General features: G+C 34.4%; 1 protein-coding gene across 5 annotated transcripts in view; it reads left to right on the forward strand.

Annotated features, from left to right (window-relative positions):
- Positions 1-20,378, forward strand: part of LOC129122357 (sodium channel protein type 1 subunit alpha) — an 89,875-nt gene that overhangs the window by 60,973 nt on the left and 8,524 nt on the right. For all 5 annotated transcript variants that reach the window (XM_077181453.1, XM_077181451.1, XM_077181452.1 and 2 more), the window contains 3 exons: positions 654-827; positions 3,176-3,298; positions 15,488-15,769. In XM_077181453.1, coding sequence (XP_077037568.1) covers positions 654-827; positions 3,176-3,298; positions 15,488-15,769 — 579 coding nt within the window. The remainder of the gene's footprint in view (positions 1-653; positions 828-3,175; positions 3,299-15,487; positions 15,770-20,378) is intronic.

The raw sequence follows: 20,378 nt of genomic DNA on the forward strand, positions 1-20,378 counted from the left end.
AAATGAGAACAAAAAGTGTAAATAACATCACAAGGAGCTCAGAAATATTATGTACTTAATGAAATGTGAATAATAAAGAAGGTAATAAGAAGGTAATTGATTTAAGAGAGATAATTTTTTTTTTTTTAAGAAAGGAAGAACTTATTTTAAGATTTATAACTTAAAATTTTCAGGAACCGGAGGACTTAAAAAGTAACTTGTATTGTCATTGTCCTCAAAATTTTACAGCTATGGCCCTGGATTTTGTAGTTGGGTCTACCTACGTACAAGCCAAATGATCTCATAGAATTCAGTCCAGGCACAATACTTGGCAGAATCAATTCCATTTGTCAATATGCAATATGAGCTAAGAAGAATAATTCACTATCAGCAATAAATAAATAAATACATTTTTAAAAAATCTCTGACCAGTGTAGTGGTTGCTGTGTAATATCTGCTTCTTCCTCCTGTGAGCTGGAAAATATATTTCCATAGGGAAAAGCCAGATACATTCTGAGTTACCAGAAAAAGAAGCATTAGATAGAAATGACATATCCTTGCCATTTCTTGAATATTATTGCCCTTTTTTGTTGCTTTTTTTGGTTTGTTGTGCTACAACCTGAAGCATATGCAGTAACCAAAAATAACATATATTTGAATGTTTATACTCACAGGCTTTTGAAGACATATATATTGAACAACGTAAAACTATCAAGACCATGCTGGAATATGCTGACAAGGTCTTCACTTACATCTTCATTCTGGAAATGCTGCTGAAGTGGGTGGCCTATGGCTACCAAACATATTTTACTAATGCCTGGTGCTGGCTGGACTTCCTGATTGTCGATGTACGTAGTGCATTTCCTAGTGACACTTTTCTATTTACCTGGTAATTTTTAAACTTTCTCTGCAGCCATAATATCTATTAATGCCAACTAGTTTACATTTCTGGGCTGCTCGCTCCCACCTCCAGACCCATCATTCCTCCTGCTGAGGTCTAGGTTGAACCCAGCATTCAGATGTGTGTCTGATCCACCAGACATCAGACAGCCACCTGAATCAAAACTCCTCTGGCAAGACATTGAACATCATGTCCACAAATTTCAGCATGTGGATAAATTAGGGCTCCACAAAGAAAGCAAGATATATCTCTAGCACTGGTAGTGGGGATTAATTAGTATTGAAGTCCAATAAGTATTATTGAGCTTGCAGTCTTCAGGGGCACGTTTGAAATCTTTGCTGTAGGGTTATCTCATAGTTCTAGCTCTGTGGTACTCTGCTGCGAAATGGAAGAGAACATTCCTTGATGATTGATACAATTATGGAGCATTTAAGAATATCCTAAGTATACCCCGTGGGGAAAAAAACCTCCAGTGTGCATGAATAAATACTGTTTCTGCAGCTCATGGATTTCTGTGGGTGAACCTCAAACACTATGTTCTATGGAGTTGCAAAACCAGAACCAGTCTCTATATTTTCAAGACAGTAATTTCTGGTATAACATATACAAAAACCGAGTATTGAACAAGCTCAGTTTTAAAATTAAGGTTCTTTTTGTCCTGGTTTCAATGACTTAGAAATGTACATTGAATACACAAAAAGAGACCTTTATAAGAATTTATAGCTCCAAAGTACTGCCAAGAATCCAATATTTTTTCAATGTGTTCAATGTGTTCCCATCATACAAGGACTAATTAGAGCATCAGAACAATTAATTTTCTTCAGGTTTTTTTTATTTTTATTTTTTTAATGGGTGTTTACAACATTTTTGATTTGTGTACATTGTGGTTTAAATATACTGAGGATTCAACTCCACATATACAGCTACAGATAGCCATGTTTCATACAAAGAAACTACCCTCTCTCAGAAAACACTTTGCTCTTTATTATTTCAATTCTCAAAATTGGTACCTAAGTGGCACCTACAACAAAAAAGCTTGAACAAACATGCAAGCAGAAGCAGTTGCTCATTTTTTGAACTAATTTTCTCTAATATTTGACCTTATTTAAATTGTACTATCCCAAACAGTCATCTTGTGAATGTGAAAATGTGAATACATCATTATGTGAAGCTATAGTACATATTAAAGTGTCTGTATTAGTTCATGATAAATGCTGGATTTACACATGTGGATATTTTATTTCATTTTCCTTTAGATTCTGGCAACTTGAAAGTTTTCAGTAATACAATGAATGTGCTGGAAAAAAGAAATTTAGATTTCAAAAAAACCAAGTTTTGTAGTTGCTAGAGCTGCTGAAAAGTTCAGAAAAGCTATTAACTTTTAAAAGCTAAAAATTGCACATATAATGCTTGTTTTTAAATATGAGCACAGTCCTAGAATTCTCTTTACCTGATACATTGTTCCTTACAATGAAAGAGTATATGAGAACATTATGCTATTTTTGTCCCAATAAATAGTTAAGGAATTAGAACAGCATAATGAGGGAACATTTAGGGGAAATGGGAAACAAACAGAAAGTAATATTTTGGACAGGAGCCATAGCAAATGTGGAGAATGTGGTATTTTGCACTGAGGTAATGTAGGGACATGGAATATTTAAAGGCCTTTCAAATTCTTCCACCAATGGAACTGTTCTTCTAAGGTCTTAGAAATAGCATATTCTGGGTTAATTTCAACATGTAAAGGTCATAATTTCAGCAGTCAGGCAAAAGGATTAGTCCATATAACTGTCTATAATAAAATAGTCCTTTTTACCAATTTCCAGAGGAGCAATGTTGTTCTGTGACCCACGTGTAGCTCAACACAAATTTCAATCACTTCCCTTTCAGTTGTGAGCAGAGAAATCACATTATCAACCACACTTACTAATCCAAACAGTATTGTAAAACAAAGAAAAAATAGGACCAATGCCTCAATTGGTAAAAAGGAGAGATTAATATAATTCAGGCTTTGTGGTTTTAAATGTCCTCAGATCAGTAGCAAAGGATGACATTCAGAAGTACTGATGTTTCCAGATATTAGTTATCTTATGATAATTCTGTTTGTTTGTTTACCTATTCACCTTTCATATTGTTTCTTTCTTCTTCTTTTTTTTTAACTTGAAAGACTCCCTATTCCTGAAGAAAGTGATCCAAAATTAGACTCTTCTAATGAAGTGTATATCTCACATCTATGGTATGTAAAGTAATAATAATAATAATAATAATAATTTTTACTTTCCTGTTTTCATATAGGTCTCTTTGGTTAGCTTAACAGCAAATGCATTGGGTTACTCTGAACTTGGTGCCATTAAGTCCCTTAGGACACTAAGAGCTTTGAGACCTCTAAGAGCTTTGTCACGATTTGAAGGCATGAGGGTAAGAACACGTGAAAGTGTCTGAAACTATGCATGCATCTAAAGAATACATGCATGCACAACAAGGAATGACAAGTCCATGCAGAGAGGCTGCACTATCTTTTTATCGCATATCTTTTACTAACAGATAAGCAAAAAGCTTCATCCATTCACCTAAATCCATATGCAGTTATCACATAGAACTTGTACTCATTAAGGTTACTTTACTTTCTAGCCAATCTCAGGAGTTTTTCATATGAGTCTTGGAAATTGCCAACTATGAACTCTCTTAGCAGAGTGCTAATGATAAATAAAATGTAACACAATTGTATTGATTTCTTTACTGATAAATATATCAAAATATTTATACAGGAATCTAATTTAGCATTAGTTAAAAAAGATATTTTCCCCTAGAAATTGAACTTCTTCATTTTTCATTATATTCTATAAACTCCCTTTAATCTAACCCCATTGAATTTCATTAGATAATACTGCAGATACATTCATATCTACTAGTGGTTTAAATCTATTTCTGAGTTTGGCTGAATTAAAAAGCAAATCAAGTTATTTGATTCCTCTATGAAGTTATTCTTTTTGTCAGGTAAATGCCTCTTTTATTTCAACTAATCTCTATTCAATATTAAATGCAATGTATAGAAAGTTATTTCTTGCTACTCTGAGTAATTTAGAGGCCCTGCTTATTATTCATCTCACTCAAGAAGGCATTTTGACTTATTTTTTCATTTGTTTATACCTTCTGTTCCTTAAAGCCACTGAATACAAACTAACTCTATATGCATGTCAATGAAATATGCTTTAGGAGAATGCTTTTTCCTGCGTCATGGAAACATAAGAGGAAACAATGCAAAATCTTTAGAAAAAAAATCTAAGATTAATGAAGTGAAACTGAGGCTTTAAATTCTTTTCCTGAAATTGTATTCAGCAGACTACCTATCTTCACTTCAGAATGCAGCAGAAAATACATTGCTAACCAATGATTACTGAATTAGTAAACTTCAGCTTCATGCAGCAAATTGACTTTTAACAGTTTTCTCCTTATATGAAACTCATGAAGTGATATTCAGCAGGGTAAGAGCTGGTCAAGTACCACAGAATATGCAACTATTTGATTTAGCCATTTTCTCTTTGTCTTTCTTTGTACATACTGTTCATGAACATTCAGATAAATGTATGTGGTTTTGTGCAGAGAAATGTTGGGAAACTGCTGTCAGCTTTATGTTTTTAATGATGTTCTGGTCAGCTGCAGGAGGACTGGGAGACCAGTACAGATAATATGCAGGGAGGAAAAAAGATGCAGCTATTAAAATGATATTGGAAGAAAAGACCATTTCTAAAAAGATGTTAAAATTGATTGCCAAATGTTTTATTCATTTTTTCTGTATCTTTACATGATCGCCTTAGTAAATTTTCCACTTACAAGATTTAGGATATTCATGCATAAAGAAGCTGTCATTAAGGTACCTGTTATTTGAATTCTATTTACTGCTGTCCCCTACTGCTTGCTGAATAACTATGAAACTCTGCCAGGAGCCCAATCATTTGATAGAATTTCAGCTACACAACATGAATAATTCATGAGCAATTTACTGGTTAGGAATCACAGGGAAGCTTGGAGAAGCAAATAGGCTTCAGCTCTATCCTCCAATATTAATGACAGTCAATGAAGTGCCTGATTCCAGTCATTTAGCAGATTTGACTGGCCAAATATATAGATGCCTCATAGTTACTACTTGCACTTCTGAAATAGGGTTTTTTTTTCCAAAGCACTTGGCAAGCATTGCTCACTGGCAGTGGTTGGCATTACTTTATGAATGACTCACGAACAGTAAAAAGATTCAAATGATAAATAATTGACCAGCTCATAAGACTATAGTCAAATTGAAGTCTTCTCAGAAACCAAGTTCATTTCATAAGAATTCATAAAAAGAGATTCTTTTTTCTGTCTGCAGAAAGTAAAGATAAAGCAGCCCTCTTGGATTTCTTATGTTGCTCATACCTACACTGAGCTGTGATAAAACAGAGTTTTTATTCAGCATGTACTTAAATTTTAATGTTTACCCATGTTCAAAACTGTGCAAATTTTGCACTGAAAATGTAAAATACCTGAAGTATTCCACAAGAGGCTGTGGATGTAAGAAGCTCTGCATCATTTTGTAAAACAATCTGCCAAGTACTCAACTAATTTAATTCAAACAATGTTTTCTTAAATAAGTTTTTCATTCTGATGAATTGGAAGAGTGCAGCATTTTACACAGTCAGTATATGCTAATGACTATTCTGTTATGCCTAAATATGAAACACACTTCAGATTTTAAGTTACATTCTTAGAAGTCTTCAGCTGTACTCTTTAGTTACAATTAATTTTATAATTATGCTATTTCATAATTCTCTTCCCAGAGTATAAGATATATGAATCACTTGCACCAAAATAGGGTACAGGTGATCCATAGCTTGCGCTTGCCTTAAGCACAGAAGTGAATTTTGCCATGTTAAAGGCATTTAGAATATCTGCTGAATTTTGTATAGTATACTGAATAGCAGAGTATAGTATACTGAATTTTGAGAAATTTTAATAGTTTCTATATTGAATCTCAAAACCAACTCCACCCAGATGCTGGAAGGCAAAGTAAAGGATTGCTTTAATTTAATTTAAATTAATGTCTTAGGGTTTATATTCTCATCTCAATTAGTGTATGTACTAAGCAGAAGTAGCTGCAAACTGAGATTTGAATATACCCATTGCTTTTTGTTTAGCTTTTTAGTACTTGCAGTATAATGCTTTTGCGCTAGTTCTGAATTGGTATGCTACTTGAAAATGTAGAATATGGAGTACATTTGCTTTGCTGAGTTAGAGAATTAAGTGACAATAAAGCATGCATTTGTGTCTAACTTCACAAAATAAAGCATGTCATGCCGTGCTTGATTTATTAGAGAAATAGTAGAAGGCAGCAAACAATCTGAAATCCACTTGCACTTTCAGTTTTGCATGCCTTATGCATATTTCTGGCTGATGGCTTTAAACATTTACTGTATTTCAAATTTCCAGTCCAATTTCATAACTTTTTAAATCTAAATTAGAGTATTTGATATCTTAAATCTCCTCTAAAATTCAATGGCTATTCCTTAGATTCCCTTACCAGGAAAGTGGCAATGAGGCATTTTCAAGAGTACTCAAAACTTCATTAGTATGAAAGTAACATTTCTCATATTATTGAGTTATAAAACATATCATCAAGTGTCTGTCATTACAGATTCACAACTAACAACAGGCTATATATTTCTATTTCATATAGGGTACGTTTCAGCTTGGATGGGGTGGACCACTGGTTCCTCCCCTTACCTCTATTGTGGGTACAGTATTTCCCCCTTTTCTACCCTGAATGACTGCAGTCTGACTAATCACTACATTGTAAATCAAGAGTTAAGAGGAGAGACAACCTCATCTGCAACTCCCAATACTAGTAGATTCTATATATTCATCCTCCACTGCTTCTCAATTGCTTTAAATCTTTGGAAATAACTCTTTGACATTTCAATGTTAAAGAAAAAACATGAAAATGAGCAAATGAGTATTTTTTCCAGGTATTTTAAGATTTTTAGTTGTTTTTTAACTGAGATAAAAATTGGCTTTCTTTAAAATTTTGAATCTGGCTTTTATACTGTTTTGGAAAGATCTATGCTTTACCCTGTTACCCAATTTATACTGAATATACTCAAAATAACCTGGAGAAATTTTTTAATATTACTCTTAATACATTAAACACACTCCAAAATACTGTGATCTGAATAGTCACAACTATAGATATTTATATAATTGCAATTAAAGTTTTTTGTGTAATTTAAAACACCCTATAGGTTACATTAAGTAAATCACTCCAAGTGTATACACACAATATATAACATATAAAATCCCTTCTTGGAATCTGAATTCAGTCTTCTTTGGCCTTTGTTGGAAACTAGTTTTCATAATTTTTTAAAAAAATGCCAGTAAGAGTATTATCTTTCTTGGGGTTTAAAAATGTCCTGCAGGAGACATGTCAGTGATATAAAAATTTTGCATTCACTAGAATTGTTAGCAAATTCCACTTGCTAGAACTACCAGCCTTGCAAGCACAAACTGCAGGAGGGTGTCACTAACGCAGGGGTTTTTATAGCTGCACTGTAAATGATACATCAGTAGCAACTATGCTCAGTGTAAGTTTAGCATCGCATCTCACACTTAAGAATTATGTATTCACTCTCAAGGAAATGAGTGAATAATTTCTGCAAATTTCTCTTAAAAATAGGGGATTATATTTTTTTGATCTAAACATTGGGAACTTGGAAGGACTTTTTGAGGACTGTGATCTTATTCATTAACTTTGAGTTTTGAGGAAAATCTATTAGATGTTTTGTGTCTCCTGAAAGGCAATTTAAAAATTCATAAACTTCGAAATCTGTCTATATAGATGTTCACAAATCATACCGGAAACATCTTAGTATTTTTTAGATTGTAATTCTAGATAAAAAAAGAACTTTTGAAGAGTTACCTCATATAATTGAAAATGATACCATTTTTTTCCAGTTTGGTAGCTGTTGCATCTAACAGAAAACCCTTACTGTTAGGATCAAAATTTAAAAAAAATTGAAAGGGATACCTAATATAGCTTGCATTTTTATTGAAAATGTTACAGGGCATGTAAAAGTTGATAACATTTCATTAGTGCAACAAGGAGGGCAAGAAGTTGGGTTTTTTTACTGCATCCAGTGAAATACAAAGATACTATTCCCACATCAACTGCTCTGTTTTCATGCTCATGTCTCTTTACAATGTTTACCAGGTCTTCTCAAACTAATGGAGTGATTTATTGCTTGGCAGATAATTATTTTATTTTACAATACATTATGTAAAATTATGTCTTTTCTTCTATATTGTCTTCAAAAGTACTTTTTGCCTACTTGGTTTCTGGTGAGAAACAGAATCAGGCTGCTCCAGAACCTCATTTTCTGTTAAATCCAACAGTGTAGCTTGCTTTTAATAGACTGTTATGTGAATGAAAAATGCTAGTGTTGCTACTTTAAACAAGTTAAATTTTTTTATTGAAGCTAGAACAGAACTTCAGAATCACCTAGTCCAACCTCTCTGCTAACAATTGTGGCATTCCAAGATATAAACTCACCACCCAATAGTGTGAAATTTCTCCAGCACCAAGTGTTATAAAGGTAGTTGGTGCATTGTTTGAGAAAGTATTTTGCTTTCCTTGAAGACAAAATTCACTATGAGAAGCATTCTCCAGACAGGTGCACTTGTACGGTAACAGTTACAGAAAAGTGGAAATTACAGCAATTGTCTTGTTCAGGGAGTGATTTTCTTATCCTCTGAGACCTTTTATCTCATACTTCAGCTTTACTTGCTAATTATTGTTCAGACTAAGATTTACTTGCAACTCCTTGACAGGTCTCTTTGGTTCTTTCCACCTGCCTGACTTTGCACACTCACAGTTAAGTCCAACTGTTTTTACAGTCATTGCTTTATATGGTACTTTACTAATAATCTTCACTGTATATTCCCAATATAGTCTTCCTTATACTCAAAAAAATTAAGACACTGTCATAAATAATTTTTTTCAATTGGTTCACACAAGGTGCTTCTCATGCCTAACACTGACAAAATGCATTCATTGTTTCTTTCAGGAAACAACATTTTTTTACTTTTTTAAAAATTGATTTAAATAATAGTATAGTCCCACCATCATCATAATTTACTTCTCCAAACTTTTGATTTACTAATTTTTTAGTGATCATGAATTAAACATTAGTTTATATGCAAAAAGAAGGGAGTTTTTATTTTTTCAAATTTCTTATAACTTTTCTAAAGGTTTTTTCTAAATGTTACTTAATTCTGACCTTACATAATCCTAGGTCATGCCATTAAAAATAAAATATATGAACACATAGAATTATGGCAAACTGTGAAGCAAAAGTAGAAACTAGTATTTTTACTCTATGCCTATTAACAGCAAAATCCATTAATTGCCTGTAATTTGGGTTGGAAGATAGGTAAGAGACAGAGCCAGACTCTTCTCAGATGTGCAAAAATGGCAACAGGACAACAGCTTTAAGCTGGGTTAAGGGAATTTCTTACTTTATAGAAGCAGTTTTAGGGAGTGTTGTGGTTTAAATTTTTTCATTTGAAGGATGGAAGTGTTTGGTTTTCACATACTCAATATAACCTGAATGGTGGGGCTTTTTGTTTGGGGTTGGTATTTTTTGGGTAGGGAATTTTTTTTTTTTTTTTTTAGTCAGGTAAATACTGGAACAATAGCATGTAGTTAGTGGATTATAGATCAAACATTCATATCAACACAATGCATAGTGTACAATTCTGATTTCCATTTGTAGGACGAACTTATGAAAATTAGTTTCTTGCAAAAAATCCATTGAGACAAAATAGGAGTAATTCATTGAAAATGAGAAAGTTTTAATTATTATTCTACATTTTTAGGTTCCTAGAATCTAAAATTTCTCCTTGTTCCTCCGTAACCATTGCTTGGATCATGTCAAGTAGGTTGCAGTTTCTCTCACAGATACACCCAATTTTCATTTACTGTTGCCTCTACAGCCAGTTCATAGCTGATCACCAAGCACATGCAGCATGCTTCTTCCCAGGGTACCACTCCAAGCTATTCAATGACAAAATTTCTAGTTTTGAGGTAAAAGAATTATTGCAATCTCTCTCTCAATTCCTTCTCTTTCTTCCTCTCCTGTTCTGTCCTCATCTGCTAGACTGCAATATCACATATGTTTATCACCTGATATAAACATTGATAAAATGGGATAATTTTTTATTATTATCTGTGAATAAGATTCCCATCTCCAACAGTGCTGTGGCAAAGTACATATACTTTATCCTTTCACTACAAAGAACTTTTATCCTTCAATAGCCATTGTGTGAATCCACAGCTAACCAGGGGAACCAGCAGAACACAGTCTCAGATGCAAAGAGTAAATTTATTTCATTACCTTGCCAGCAATGCTGGGAGGCAGAGACACACGGGACACAAGTTCCCTTAGGGCTACTTTATCCTCATGGGGACAGCTGGGCCCGCAGCCTTTCCCAATGTATGAAAGGGCTTTGTGCATGCACAGCTTATCACAAGGCTGTGCTTTTTTGAGCTCTCTGTCTCCCAGAGGAGGCTCAAGCATGTCTGTGAGAGTGTATTATGTCTACACAGGAATTCTGCTTCTCAAAACAGGCAGAGGATAAACAACACTTGGCATAATAAATGGAGTTTTCCCACACTTACACGCTTAGCATTCTTAGCTGCAAGTTCACTTTGAGAGAAACTATTCCCTCCTCACCAAATCTGTTATAACCTTTCCCTCCCAAGAGCCATCTTCAGTCCAAACCCACGTATGCACTCAGATGAGACAGGGTATCATATGTGGGAACATTTTTCCTGTATTGCATTGCCAGTTATCTTCCTTCATGGGGACCTCCAAACCTCACACTCCGCAACCGTGGCAGAAATCCAGAGCCTCTGCTGAGGGTCACTCTTAATCCTCAGCACTGGGCCATGTTTTTATTCTGTCTGCTGGCCCTCACGTCCACTACCTCCATTCCTTTTGTGACAAACATCTTCAACTCATTCAGCTGCTCCTAAATTAAGCCTCATAAGCATTTCCTCCAATCCCACTGACTTTCTGCTGTGTTATGACTTGTAGAAGAGGCTCCTCTAATTTCAGAAAAAGGCAGTTTCCATCATCAATTTTACTGTACTAGGGAGAACAGAAAGCCATTATTACAGCATCAGATAGTTAATCTTTTTGATTAAGGGATGGGGTTTCTTCATGGTCTGCCTCAGATGCTCTTTTGATCCCCTGCCTGGGATAGTTACTGTATGTTTACATTAAGTTACTATGTCCTTTCTTCCCTTGCTTCAACTCTTCTACATTTAAAAGAGAATACACTTGTCTGTTACTTGACACCCACTTGGTCAAGTCAGCATGGTTTCAAAGTCTTCTTGACTTCCTTGTGTGCTGTCCTCCGGGTCCTTCACTGTGAGCATGTGGTAAATGCTGATCCCATTGTCACCTCTGCCTACATCTGTGTCCACTCACGGTGTACCTCCTGCCATTCCAGCAGTCTTACCTATGTGCTGCACCAAGAATCCCAACCACTGCTCACTTCTCCATCTCCCACAGCAAATGTTCTCTCTGGCAGCTCTTTGGGAACTTTCCCTATTTAAGCATAAAATTACAAAGTTGATACCTTCCAAGTGGAGGCAAATAAAGTACTTCTTAATTTTGAGTAGAAAAATGTTCCATACACAGTCCTGTCATCTCCCTTTCCATCCCAAAGATGTTAACTTCCTCCTCATTTGCACCAGGAAGAGAGTTAGGAACTTCTTCACAGAATCTGCAAAAGTTATGGGAAAATTGGATAAGCACTACTAAAGATTTTTCCTTGTTTACAGATTTCAGGAGGCCCTGATATATCCATTACTCAGCTTCAATGTAGGAATTCCTGGAAAGTCTGTGGCAGATGAGGTGTCAGGATCCATGGAAAATACTCTCCCCTGGCAACTAAAATACATTTATATCTCACTGTCTGTTCAGCTATCTCCCACAGCAGGGGTCAATCTAGTAAAGCTTCCTCATATTCTATTCATACAGAAGAGATAAGCTGATGTTTTGTACAATCCTCATTCTACACATATGAACAGTTCTGACAGCAAAACTGATTTTTTTGTCCCATTTTTATTGTTTTCTTTGGAGAGTTTTTCAAAAGAAGATACAAACAGCAGCCATGAAAAATACTTGGATTACTAAAGATAGGACATAAAATTAGAATTGCAGTAATTCTCTTATATATAAATCTGATACTGGAAGATGTTACATAAATTCAAACATGAAAAATTGTGTATATATATGAAATACTGCTTTCTTCTAGAAGAGATGTTGTTTCCCACAATGATTTTTTTTCCCCACTGGATGAATGTTGACTGAAATGTAAAATAGTCTAGAGCTCCTTTGTCTTTTTAGGCATCAGATGTTGCTTCTCACTTGTTCTTATTGCTGTTCCACCTACCTGAAGCTATAGGAAGGTGAACAAGCAGAATCAACTTGGGCTTTTGCAGCTTTGCTCACTGGAGTCAGCCTGACCAGCAACATCCCAGCCTTGAGGAAATGCATAGGTAATTTATAAAACCAAAGAAATGGCTATGTAAACATCTTTTTCCACTTTACTGGCATTATATTCTGTATCAAGAAATAACAGAAAATAGGCCCAAGAGAACAGCCCCTTTTAAAAGAAAAAATACATTTTGAATCATGTATATCTGATCTAGATTTAAAGACCAAACAAAAAATAAGAGCTGTAGTTGCCAACATTCTTTTAACCTTTTACAGACTCTTCCCAACAAGATGAAAATGGCAATTTTTATTTGCTAAATTAACTCATTAAAAATGCTAATTGACCCCTTTTCTGCACTCAGTTCACTTTTCAATTGGTTCTCCCTTTCTTCTGTCCATTTGCTGTAACTTATGTGTGTTGTCTGTGTATGTATGGGTGAAATCTTGGATATATATTAACTTAATGTCCTGGTTATCCTGATATACCTCAGCTAATTCCCAAAGAAAATACGAAAAAACAAAAAACCAAAAAAAAACCCAACCAAAAAAAAACAAAACACACCCCACCAAAAAAAAGAGTAAAACAGAAAAACACTGTTAAGGCAATTACCTCCAACGGTATGTGTTGAAGAAATTAAAGACCTCTTGCTAAGGAGGACTTTACAGTCAGCCGAACATCTGACCAACGTGTAGCAATACAGTTTTACATTACAAATATGACAGGGGTAAGGCTCAACACTGTTGAAGAAGAAAAATCAAACAGAAAAAAAATGCAAACAGAAAACAATTTCTAAAAGTTTTAATTTTCTTTTCTTCTTTTCTTAAAAAACCTTCCAGGGGGACTGGATAGCTCAAGGGGTTGGTAATAGGATACAGAGCCTTTCATCTCTAGGTCACCAGTTCGCATCCAGGCCAGGTCAGTAGTGACCAAAAATTATTACCATTTGATGGGTTTTCAGTGACCTCTATGAATTAAGTTGTTGGAAGCATTGTTGGAACAGTTGCTGGAAGCTGTTCTCTTATTTTATCCAAGAAGATGTGGCTGATCTTTCCATAGTCTCAGTGGTGAGACTGCATTACCTGTTCATCTAAAGATTATCAAGTGCAAGACGCACTGATGCATTTTGTAGAAACCCTTTTTTCTACAACTATTATCAATTAATAATTGTTGTAACAGTTATTGTTGCTGTTATTATTCTGCTGCCTGTTCTGGATCTGTGCTGTGGTTCAATGGATGTCAGGGGTGTTATAAAGGTAACTGCTACAGGCATTCAATTTTTGCAAAACCATTCTTTGTGTGAGCAGAGGTAACCTTAATTCATTTGAGTTGCAGAACTAAATCCCCATCTTTCTTTCTTGACATCTTTACTTTCAGGTTTTTCATCAAGACTAAACAGAGGAATTAAATCAGTGTAACACATCTGGAACATTTTTATGAGTGGGGGAAAAAAAGACAAACACTAGCTGGCCTAGAATTTCAAAGCAGCAATAGCATAATGCAGTGTTAAGGATCAGGTCAGACTTGGAACAAATTTCAGAATTTCTAATTCCATTTCTAATTTTTATGTTGTTCTCAATTCCATGAAGCTAAATAGCAACAGATTTATTACAGGAATCTTTTCATCACAAAAATACAAACAATTTTTAAAAAATTAAAAATAAAAAAGTGTTACATTTAAAAAATAAAACTGTGGTTTTATAGAAGAAAAGGATTATTCTGCTACAGAAAGGTCCCATTTCTACTGCCTGGCAATGGAGGAAAACGTTCTAATTGAAAAGCAAATTTGCCCTGAAAACATTTCTACCTAAGATCTCTAAACAGGTCCTGATTGCTGGCCATAAAATTTGGGAGGAAAAGGGGAGGAGGGTGCTGAGTGATGAATAACACAACCACAATGTTCCTCTTCCAAAGGCCTTCTAGAGGCTGTGAAATACAGGTAGTAAGATTGAGCAGTTCTGAGCTTGCTCACAACTATGTTGGTAGTAGGGAGAATGTATCTATATTGCAGGGAACAGAGATGGACTAAGACAACTTAATGTACTCCAATATCCATGCCAATCCTTTCCTGCCTTGCTGCAGGACTTAGATTACTGAAAGTCAGAATCCTACTTCATATTTTATTTTACCTTCCTACCAGGTCCCAAAAGTTTACAGAAGAAAAAAATGTAAACTTTTAAATAAAATATAACTTGTAAATGAGAAGCTGGAATTGGATACTTAAGGAAAAATAACTGCTCATCACAGAAGTTTTGATAGGTCTGACAGACACATGTGATTAATTTCTGTATATATCAGAAAAATGCACCTTTTTTCTACAAAAGATATATTGACATCTTGCCTGCAAATATCTGAGAAGGTAACCCCCCTAAAAGTAATTCAAAATGCAAAATCAGAAGCCCTAATTATATCCTTTTTTAGATAAATGAAGGGTATTGCTAACTTAATTCATGAAACAACAAGACTGGAGCTTGAAATAAATTATGTTGATTCAAGTAGACACATACTGCAAACCTGTCTTGCTTTTGTATACAAAGAAATTAATCTTTGTTATAATCTTGCATGGAACGATAAGGCAATAAAGTGATGTCTTTAATTCGCGCACAATTCTTTTATGTAGAGCTTAGTTTCTAGATTCATGGCATTTGTATTTCCAGCTTAAATTTCAAAACTATGTTGATCCAATCTACAAGTTGCCATTTTGCTTTAAACATTTTTTAAGCTATAATTTCATTCATTTTTAGAATTTTATTATGTCTACATTTTTCATTTAGCACATTTTTCTTTTTTATCTAGAACAAGTCAGTGTCAGGCATCATCTTACTACTGCCAAATCTTCTCTTTTGTTTCTCTATTAATTATTTTAATTATCTCACTTATTTTCTTTTCATTACATGTACTAATGTTAATAATTTAAAGGAATGGTGCAATGCTACAGTTATTAATATGCTGCTTTAAAATTTATAGTATTAGTTTCTGACTAAGCATTTATTAAGGAATGGTGAAACAGTATACAAAAATGTATTGCTGTAAGTATGCTTATACTCTTTTCTCTTTCCCCCTGTATTTGTGTACTAGGTGGTTGTGAATGCCCTTTTAGGAGCAATTCCATCCATCATGAACGTGCTTCTCGTTTGTCTTATATTCTGGCTAATTTTCAGCATCATGGGAGTAAATCTGTTTGCTGGGAAGTTCTACTACTGTGTTAACACCACAACCGATGAAAGGTTTGAAGTCGACCAAATCAACAATTTTAGTCAGTGCGAGGAACTCATAAAAAACAATCAAAGTGCCCGATGGAAAAACGTGAAAGTAAACTTTGATAATGTAGGATTTGGGTATCTTTCTTTACTTCAAGTAGTAAGTGATCACTCTTTATCTACCTTTTCCTGTTTATAAGCAGTAGTGAAAAGCAATTCTAGCAACAAAGAGGCAAAAAATTTACCTGATGATTTTTATCTGTGACTTAGTAGTTCTGCTACATGGGTAATTGATTATTCTTTTCATCATAAGCAGCAAGTAGAGTCTACTATGATGAATAAAGAATCCTCAGGACATCTAATGAAACAACTTCCTATTTATTACTCCTTTAGTCCTTTAACTACTTCTAAGTTTTAAAGTTTCTAGAATTACCTAGGAATGGTATTCAGGTATCTCAATATTTTAAGTTTTCCAGTTTCCAGGGAAAAAAAAAAAATCTGCATTGATGTAATTAAGTCACAAAGAACTCCAGGTAATAAATCTCATCTCAGTTTTGTGGCTGCCACTGGGGCAGATCTAATCTAAAAAGCACTTTGTCATTCAGAAGAGAAATAAGAAAAGAAAAAATAGCACTTGATACTATAATCTATGAAATATTTTCCTGATACTTCTGTGCAAAAGCACCTCAGAGAGTTCATTTACAAAATCTGAGGGAAGAAAGAAAATATATGCAGAGAGATACTAGAAGATTATGCCTTCAATATCAAAAATTGAAGGCACAACACTGTCTATTTGTATTTTGAAGCAGCTACCAATCTCACCCAGCTTTAATCAAGAAAATGCTGGACTTTTACCTATGTTGTGTACCTTCAGCAACTTCTATGCATTTTTTTTGAGGTTTCTATCTAAATCTGCAGTATCTTATGTTTAATTTTTATTGCTTTTAAATAAGTTTCTGGATTTTATGTTGTTTACACAAAATCTCAGTAAGACAAATCATTAACATGATGCAGTGGTATGGACATTGTCCTGCACAAGGTCTAAAACAGTAGTTCTGAACAATGGGAACTGCCTCTCCCAGCTAATACAGCATCATACCTGTGTGACTGATAAGTCTGTCCATTTAATTTTCATTATGATTCCTTACTTTACTGTCACATCAGGAAAGAGTGAAGAGGGACCAATAGTATTAAAGGAATAAAATACTGAACTGAACACAATTTGATTTTGATAACTAAAGACTTTAAGTACTTACTTTCTTTGCCTTCTTTATGAAGTCTACTCACCTAGGGAGTCAGAATGCTTCATTACAGGTATTCAGGAGAAATATGACATCAATAGAACTCTTTCCAAGTAGCTTGCCAACTCTCCTTCTAGTAGTAACCTATTCTAGTCTGGGACACAAGTCATTATTCCAGGTTCATTTCTTTCCTGGCTGCAATCACCACCCCTCAGCTACTTGCAGTCATATATATTTCAGTGTCTTGGCTACACATAGATTATTTCATTTTCTATTTATTGAAAAGACACAAATATTTTCTTACATGAAGGCTTAGATTCTTAAATTATTGGATTTTTTGGGAGGCAAATGAGGAGAAATTTGCCAATCATTCCCACAATTCCAAAGGAAAAATTCATCTAGACCTACCACAGAGGGACCTAGCTCTCATGGAGGACAAGCCTGTTTGTCCAGTATCTACAATGTAGAGATCTTGCAAGAGCATGAGACCATCACATAATGATGGAGGATTTTTTGTGTGAGTAGAATGTTAATTTTTCTGTATTGCTAAAATGCTTATAAAATCATCAAGACCTTTTTATTTGACATAGCAGAAAAAACAGGGGCGTTTCTGTCATTGAACAAAACATCACCCCTGCATCTTTTAGGGTTTGGTAAGTAAGCCACTAGGAGTTATTTTGCAGTTATGGAATTATAAGAGCCCAAGGACTGAGAAAGAGTATCAGCTTGATTTTCAGTTAATGTATTAAAATATAGAGAATCTATGTTTTTTCACCTTCAAGAAAACAAGGCCACAATTCATAACTATTTGAGATTCTTACATTGCTTTCTCAATCAAAAAAGACTGATAAGGTGATTTTCTATTTGATATATAAAGTACTTTGGATCAAACTCTAGAATAAGCCTCCAAAGCCATCATGTCAAAATAAACATGAGACTTGAATAGGTATATCATAGCCCTAGATTTTCCTATCCTTCCTAAACAGCTTGCAGCAATAGAAAGAAGACTAAATGCTAAGGTATGACTCAGTTAGAGGTACACATTACTGTGTCAGAAACAAAGATAAAGCTATTGAACGTTTAGCAGTTGGCCTAAAATTACATACGGAGCCTGAAAAATCTGATTATAAAACCATGGTTGCAAGTGGATATGCTTTCTGTTTGCCTAAAGGGAGCATTAATGGCCTTTCTACTGAATTCATTTGGTTCTGCACCTCAACAACCTCAGGCAGAGATTTTTAGTAGTGCTGGACCTGAGAAAATAACCCCAGGGAGGTCAATATCATTTTTCTAATAACAATTTCTGTGAAAAGTATCAGTGCGTGAATTACTGATACAAGGCCAGGAGGCTAGAAAATAAATACAGAAAGCTTCCTCTTATTCCTCATTATTTCCATTCTCCCTTCTGCCCTCTGGCTCATGCCCTTTGAGTCAGCCAAAGAATGCTGTAAATCCCTTCAGCTTTTCTGAGTAACAGGAACCATATAACTTTACTATCTGTATCACAAATTGGAGTGAATACTAATGGAAGTTAGAACTATTTTTATGACAAAAAATCAAAATGAAAACAAGCCAAAAGAATTTCAAACCAAGGTACTGAGGGCCTTATTATTCTGGGAAAGACAAAAGTCAAAAACTGTGAAACTGTGAAATTTTTTTTAATGTCTCTGGCTGTATATGGGTCTGTTCATCACGGAAAACTTTTTTTTTAAGAGTGATATGGAAAAGAAACATATCTATTTCACACAGAAACACTCAAAAGCAGAGAGATAATTTCAGAAAGAAGTATTCTGGGCTCAAAAAATGCAAATGTGTGATAGTGATTTAAGCAAAAGGAACTCTCTAACAAGCTCTTTCTTGAGTTTACTCAGCAGTGCTGGTGAATGACTTTCTTGAATGAGGAAAAGAACATTACCTAATTTTTCATTGACATTTCCTGGATATTTTTCTCTCATGGGAGGCATTATTGTGTGGAAAATCTTTAGTATTATAGCAATGTTATAATTCTTTCTGCCCAAAAATACAGCCTAACAATACATGTCATTGATAAAACCAAGTTTTATGGACTTTGTTGATCAAACTGTTTTTCAGAATTCTTACATAGTTTGAAGTTGGAGTAGAATTATTCATGCCATCAGTCATATAAGTACAGATTTCTTATGTAAGATTATTTTTCTTATATAATATAGCATAGATCATATTGGTTTTTTGTGGATCTTCAAGATTCTTTTTTTCATTTCTTGGTCTGAACTTGCTTGAGTATTTCTCTGTCCCCAAAGAGAAGCATCAAAGCAGAGACAGATCTGCTGGAGAAATTCTCTTCACAATTGTCATGCACCAATGAGTGAAGAGGAAGAGGTTGGTGTACACAAAAAGATGTGGCTCTGCCCTGATAATTGTATGGCCTTATGCCTTTTAATTTGAACCTAGTATTTGGATTCCTTGGTAAGTAAATCTCCCAGAGACCTGCTTTTATCCTGCTCACCAGGAAAAAATGTGGCAAACCGGCCACAAAGCACAATATTATTCTCTACTGTTACTAATATCAGTAAGACAACACATCTCTTGAAGTGTATGGTAAAAAAAACACAGCAGCTGAATTCTAAGACTTAAACTTTAGGGTACTTTCAAAGTTCCAACAGGTTAGTATTTTAAAAGCAAGATGCTATTGTATCTCCAAATGGGAACGTGAATCTTCATGGTGATTTTTCTGGTAAAGAAATTGAGTGTTAAAACTCCAGCATGACTTACAACTTCATAAGAAATTATTTATCAGAGGGAAAAAAAAATCTATGATTTTTTACCAATAGTAAAGGAGATGGAGGATTTTTGTTTTGTTGTTTTTTATAACTACATTTTGAATCTGCATTTGAATGTGTGTCATTGAAATCTCCTTGGCAGAAAAAAAAACCTTTGGAACAGATGCTGACTTCAGTTATACTGCTGTAATCTTTGAAATCAATTAATTACTCCTGATTTAGTGTTACTGAGAATATACAATACATTTTATATGGTAATATGCAAAATGAAAACTAATCATTTGATCTCTTGGTCATTTTCTGTGTTATTTTCTTTCAGGATACAAAAATACACAAATGATACTTTATTTCTCTTAAAGAGAAGACATTGCAGATAAATATAAGCAGGTCTATGCATCTACAGTAGAAAAATGCTTTCACTGAATGGGATATTTTGACTCTCTTTCTTAATTTCTTCAAAATTTTTAGTATCTTAGAGTTTTATGAACCTCATTGTGGAAATCATAAGATAGCAGTATGTTATATTTCTATTTTTCCACCCCACACTCTTTTCAAGTTTCCTTTTTAACAACAACAACAACAAAAACAACAATAATATGGCTCAGTTCAGCTGAGTTCTATTCAGCTCTATTTCCTATCACTTGTTAAAGGGTGCTGTTTGTTTATAGTGCAGTACTTTAGTGGTGATGGTGAAGCTTAATGTTTTAAAATTAGTCTATCTTTTTTCATTGACTCTACTTAGTCTAGGCTACACTAATACATTTGCAAA

Source organism: Agelaius phoeniceus, chromosome 7 (assembly GCF_051311805.1).
Source record: "Agelaius phoeniceus isolate bAgePho1 chromosome 7, bAgePho1.hap1, whole genome shotgun sequence".
Lineage (NCBI taxonomy): Eukaryota > Metazoa > Chordata > Aves > Passeriformes > Icteridae > Agelaius > Agelaius phoeniceus.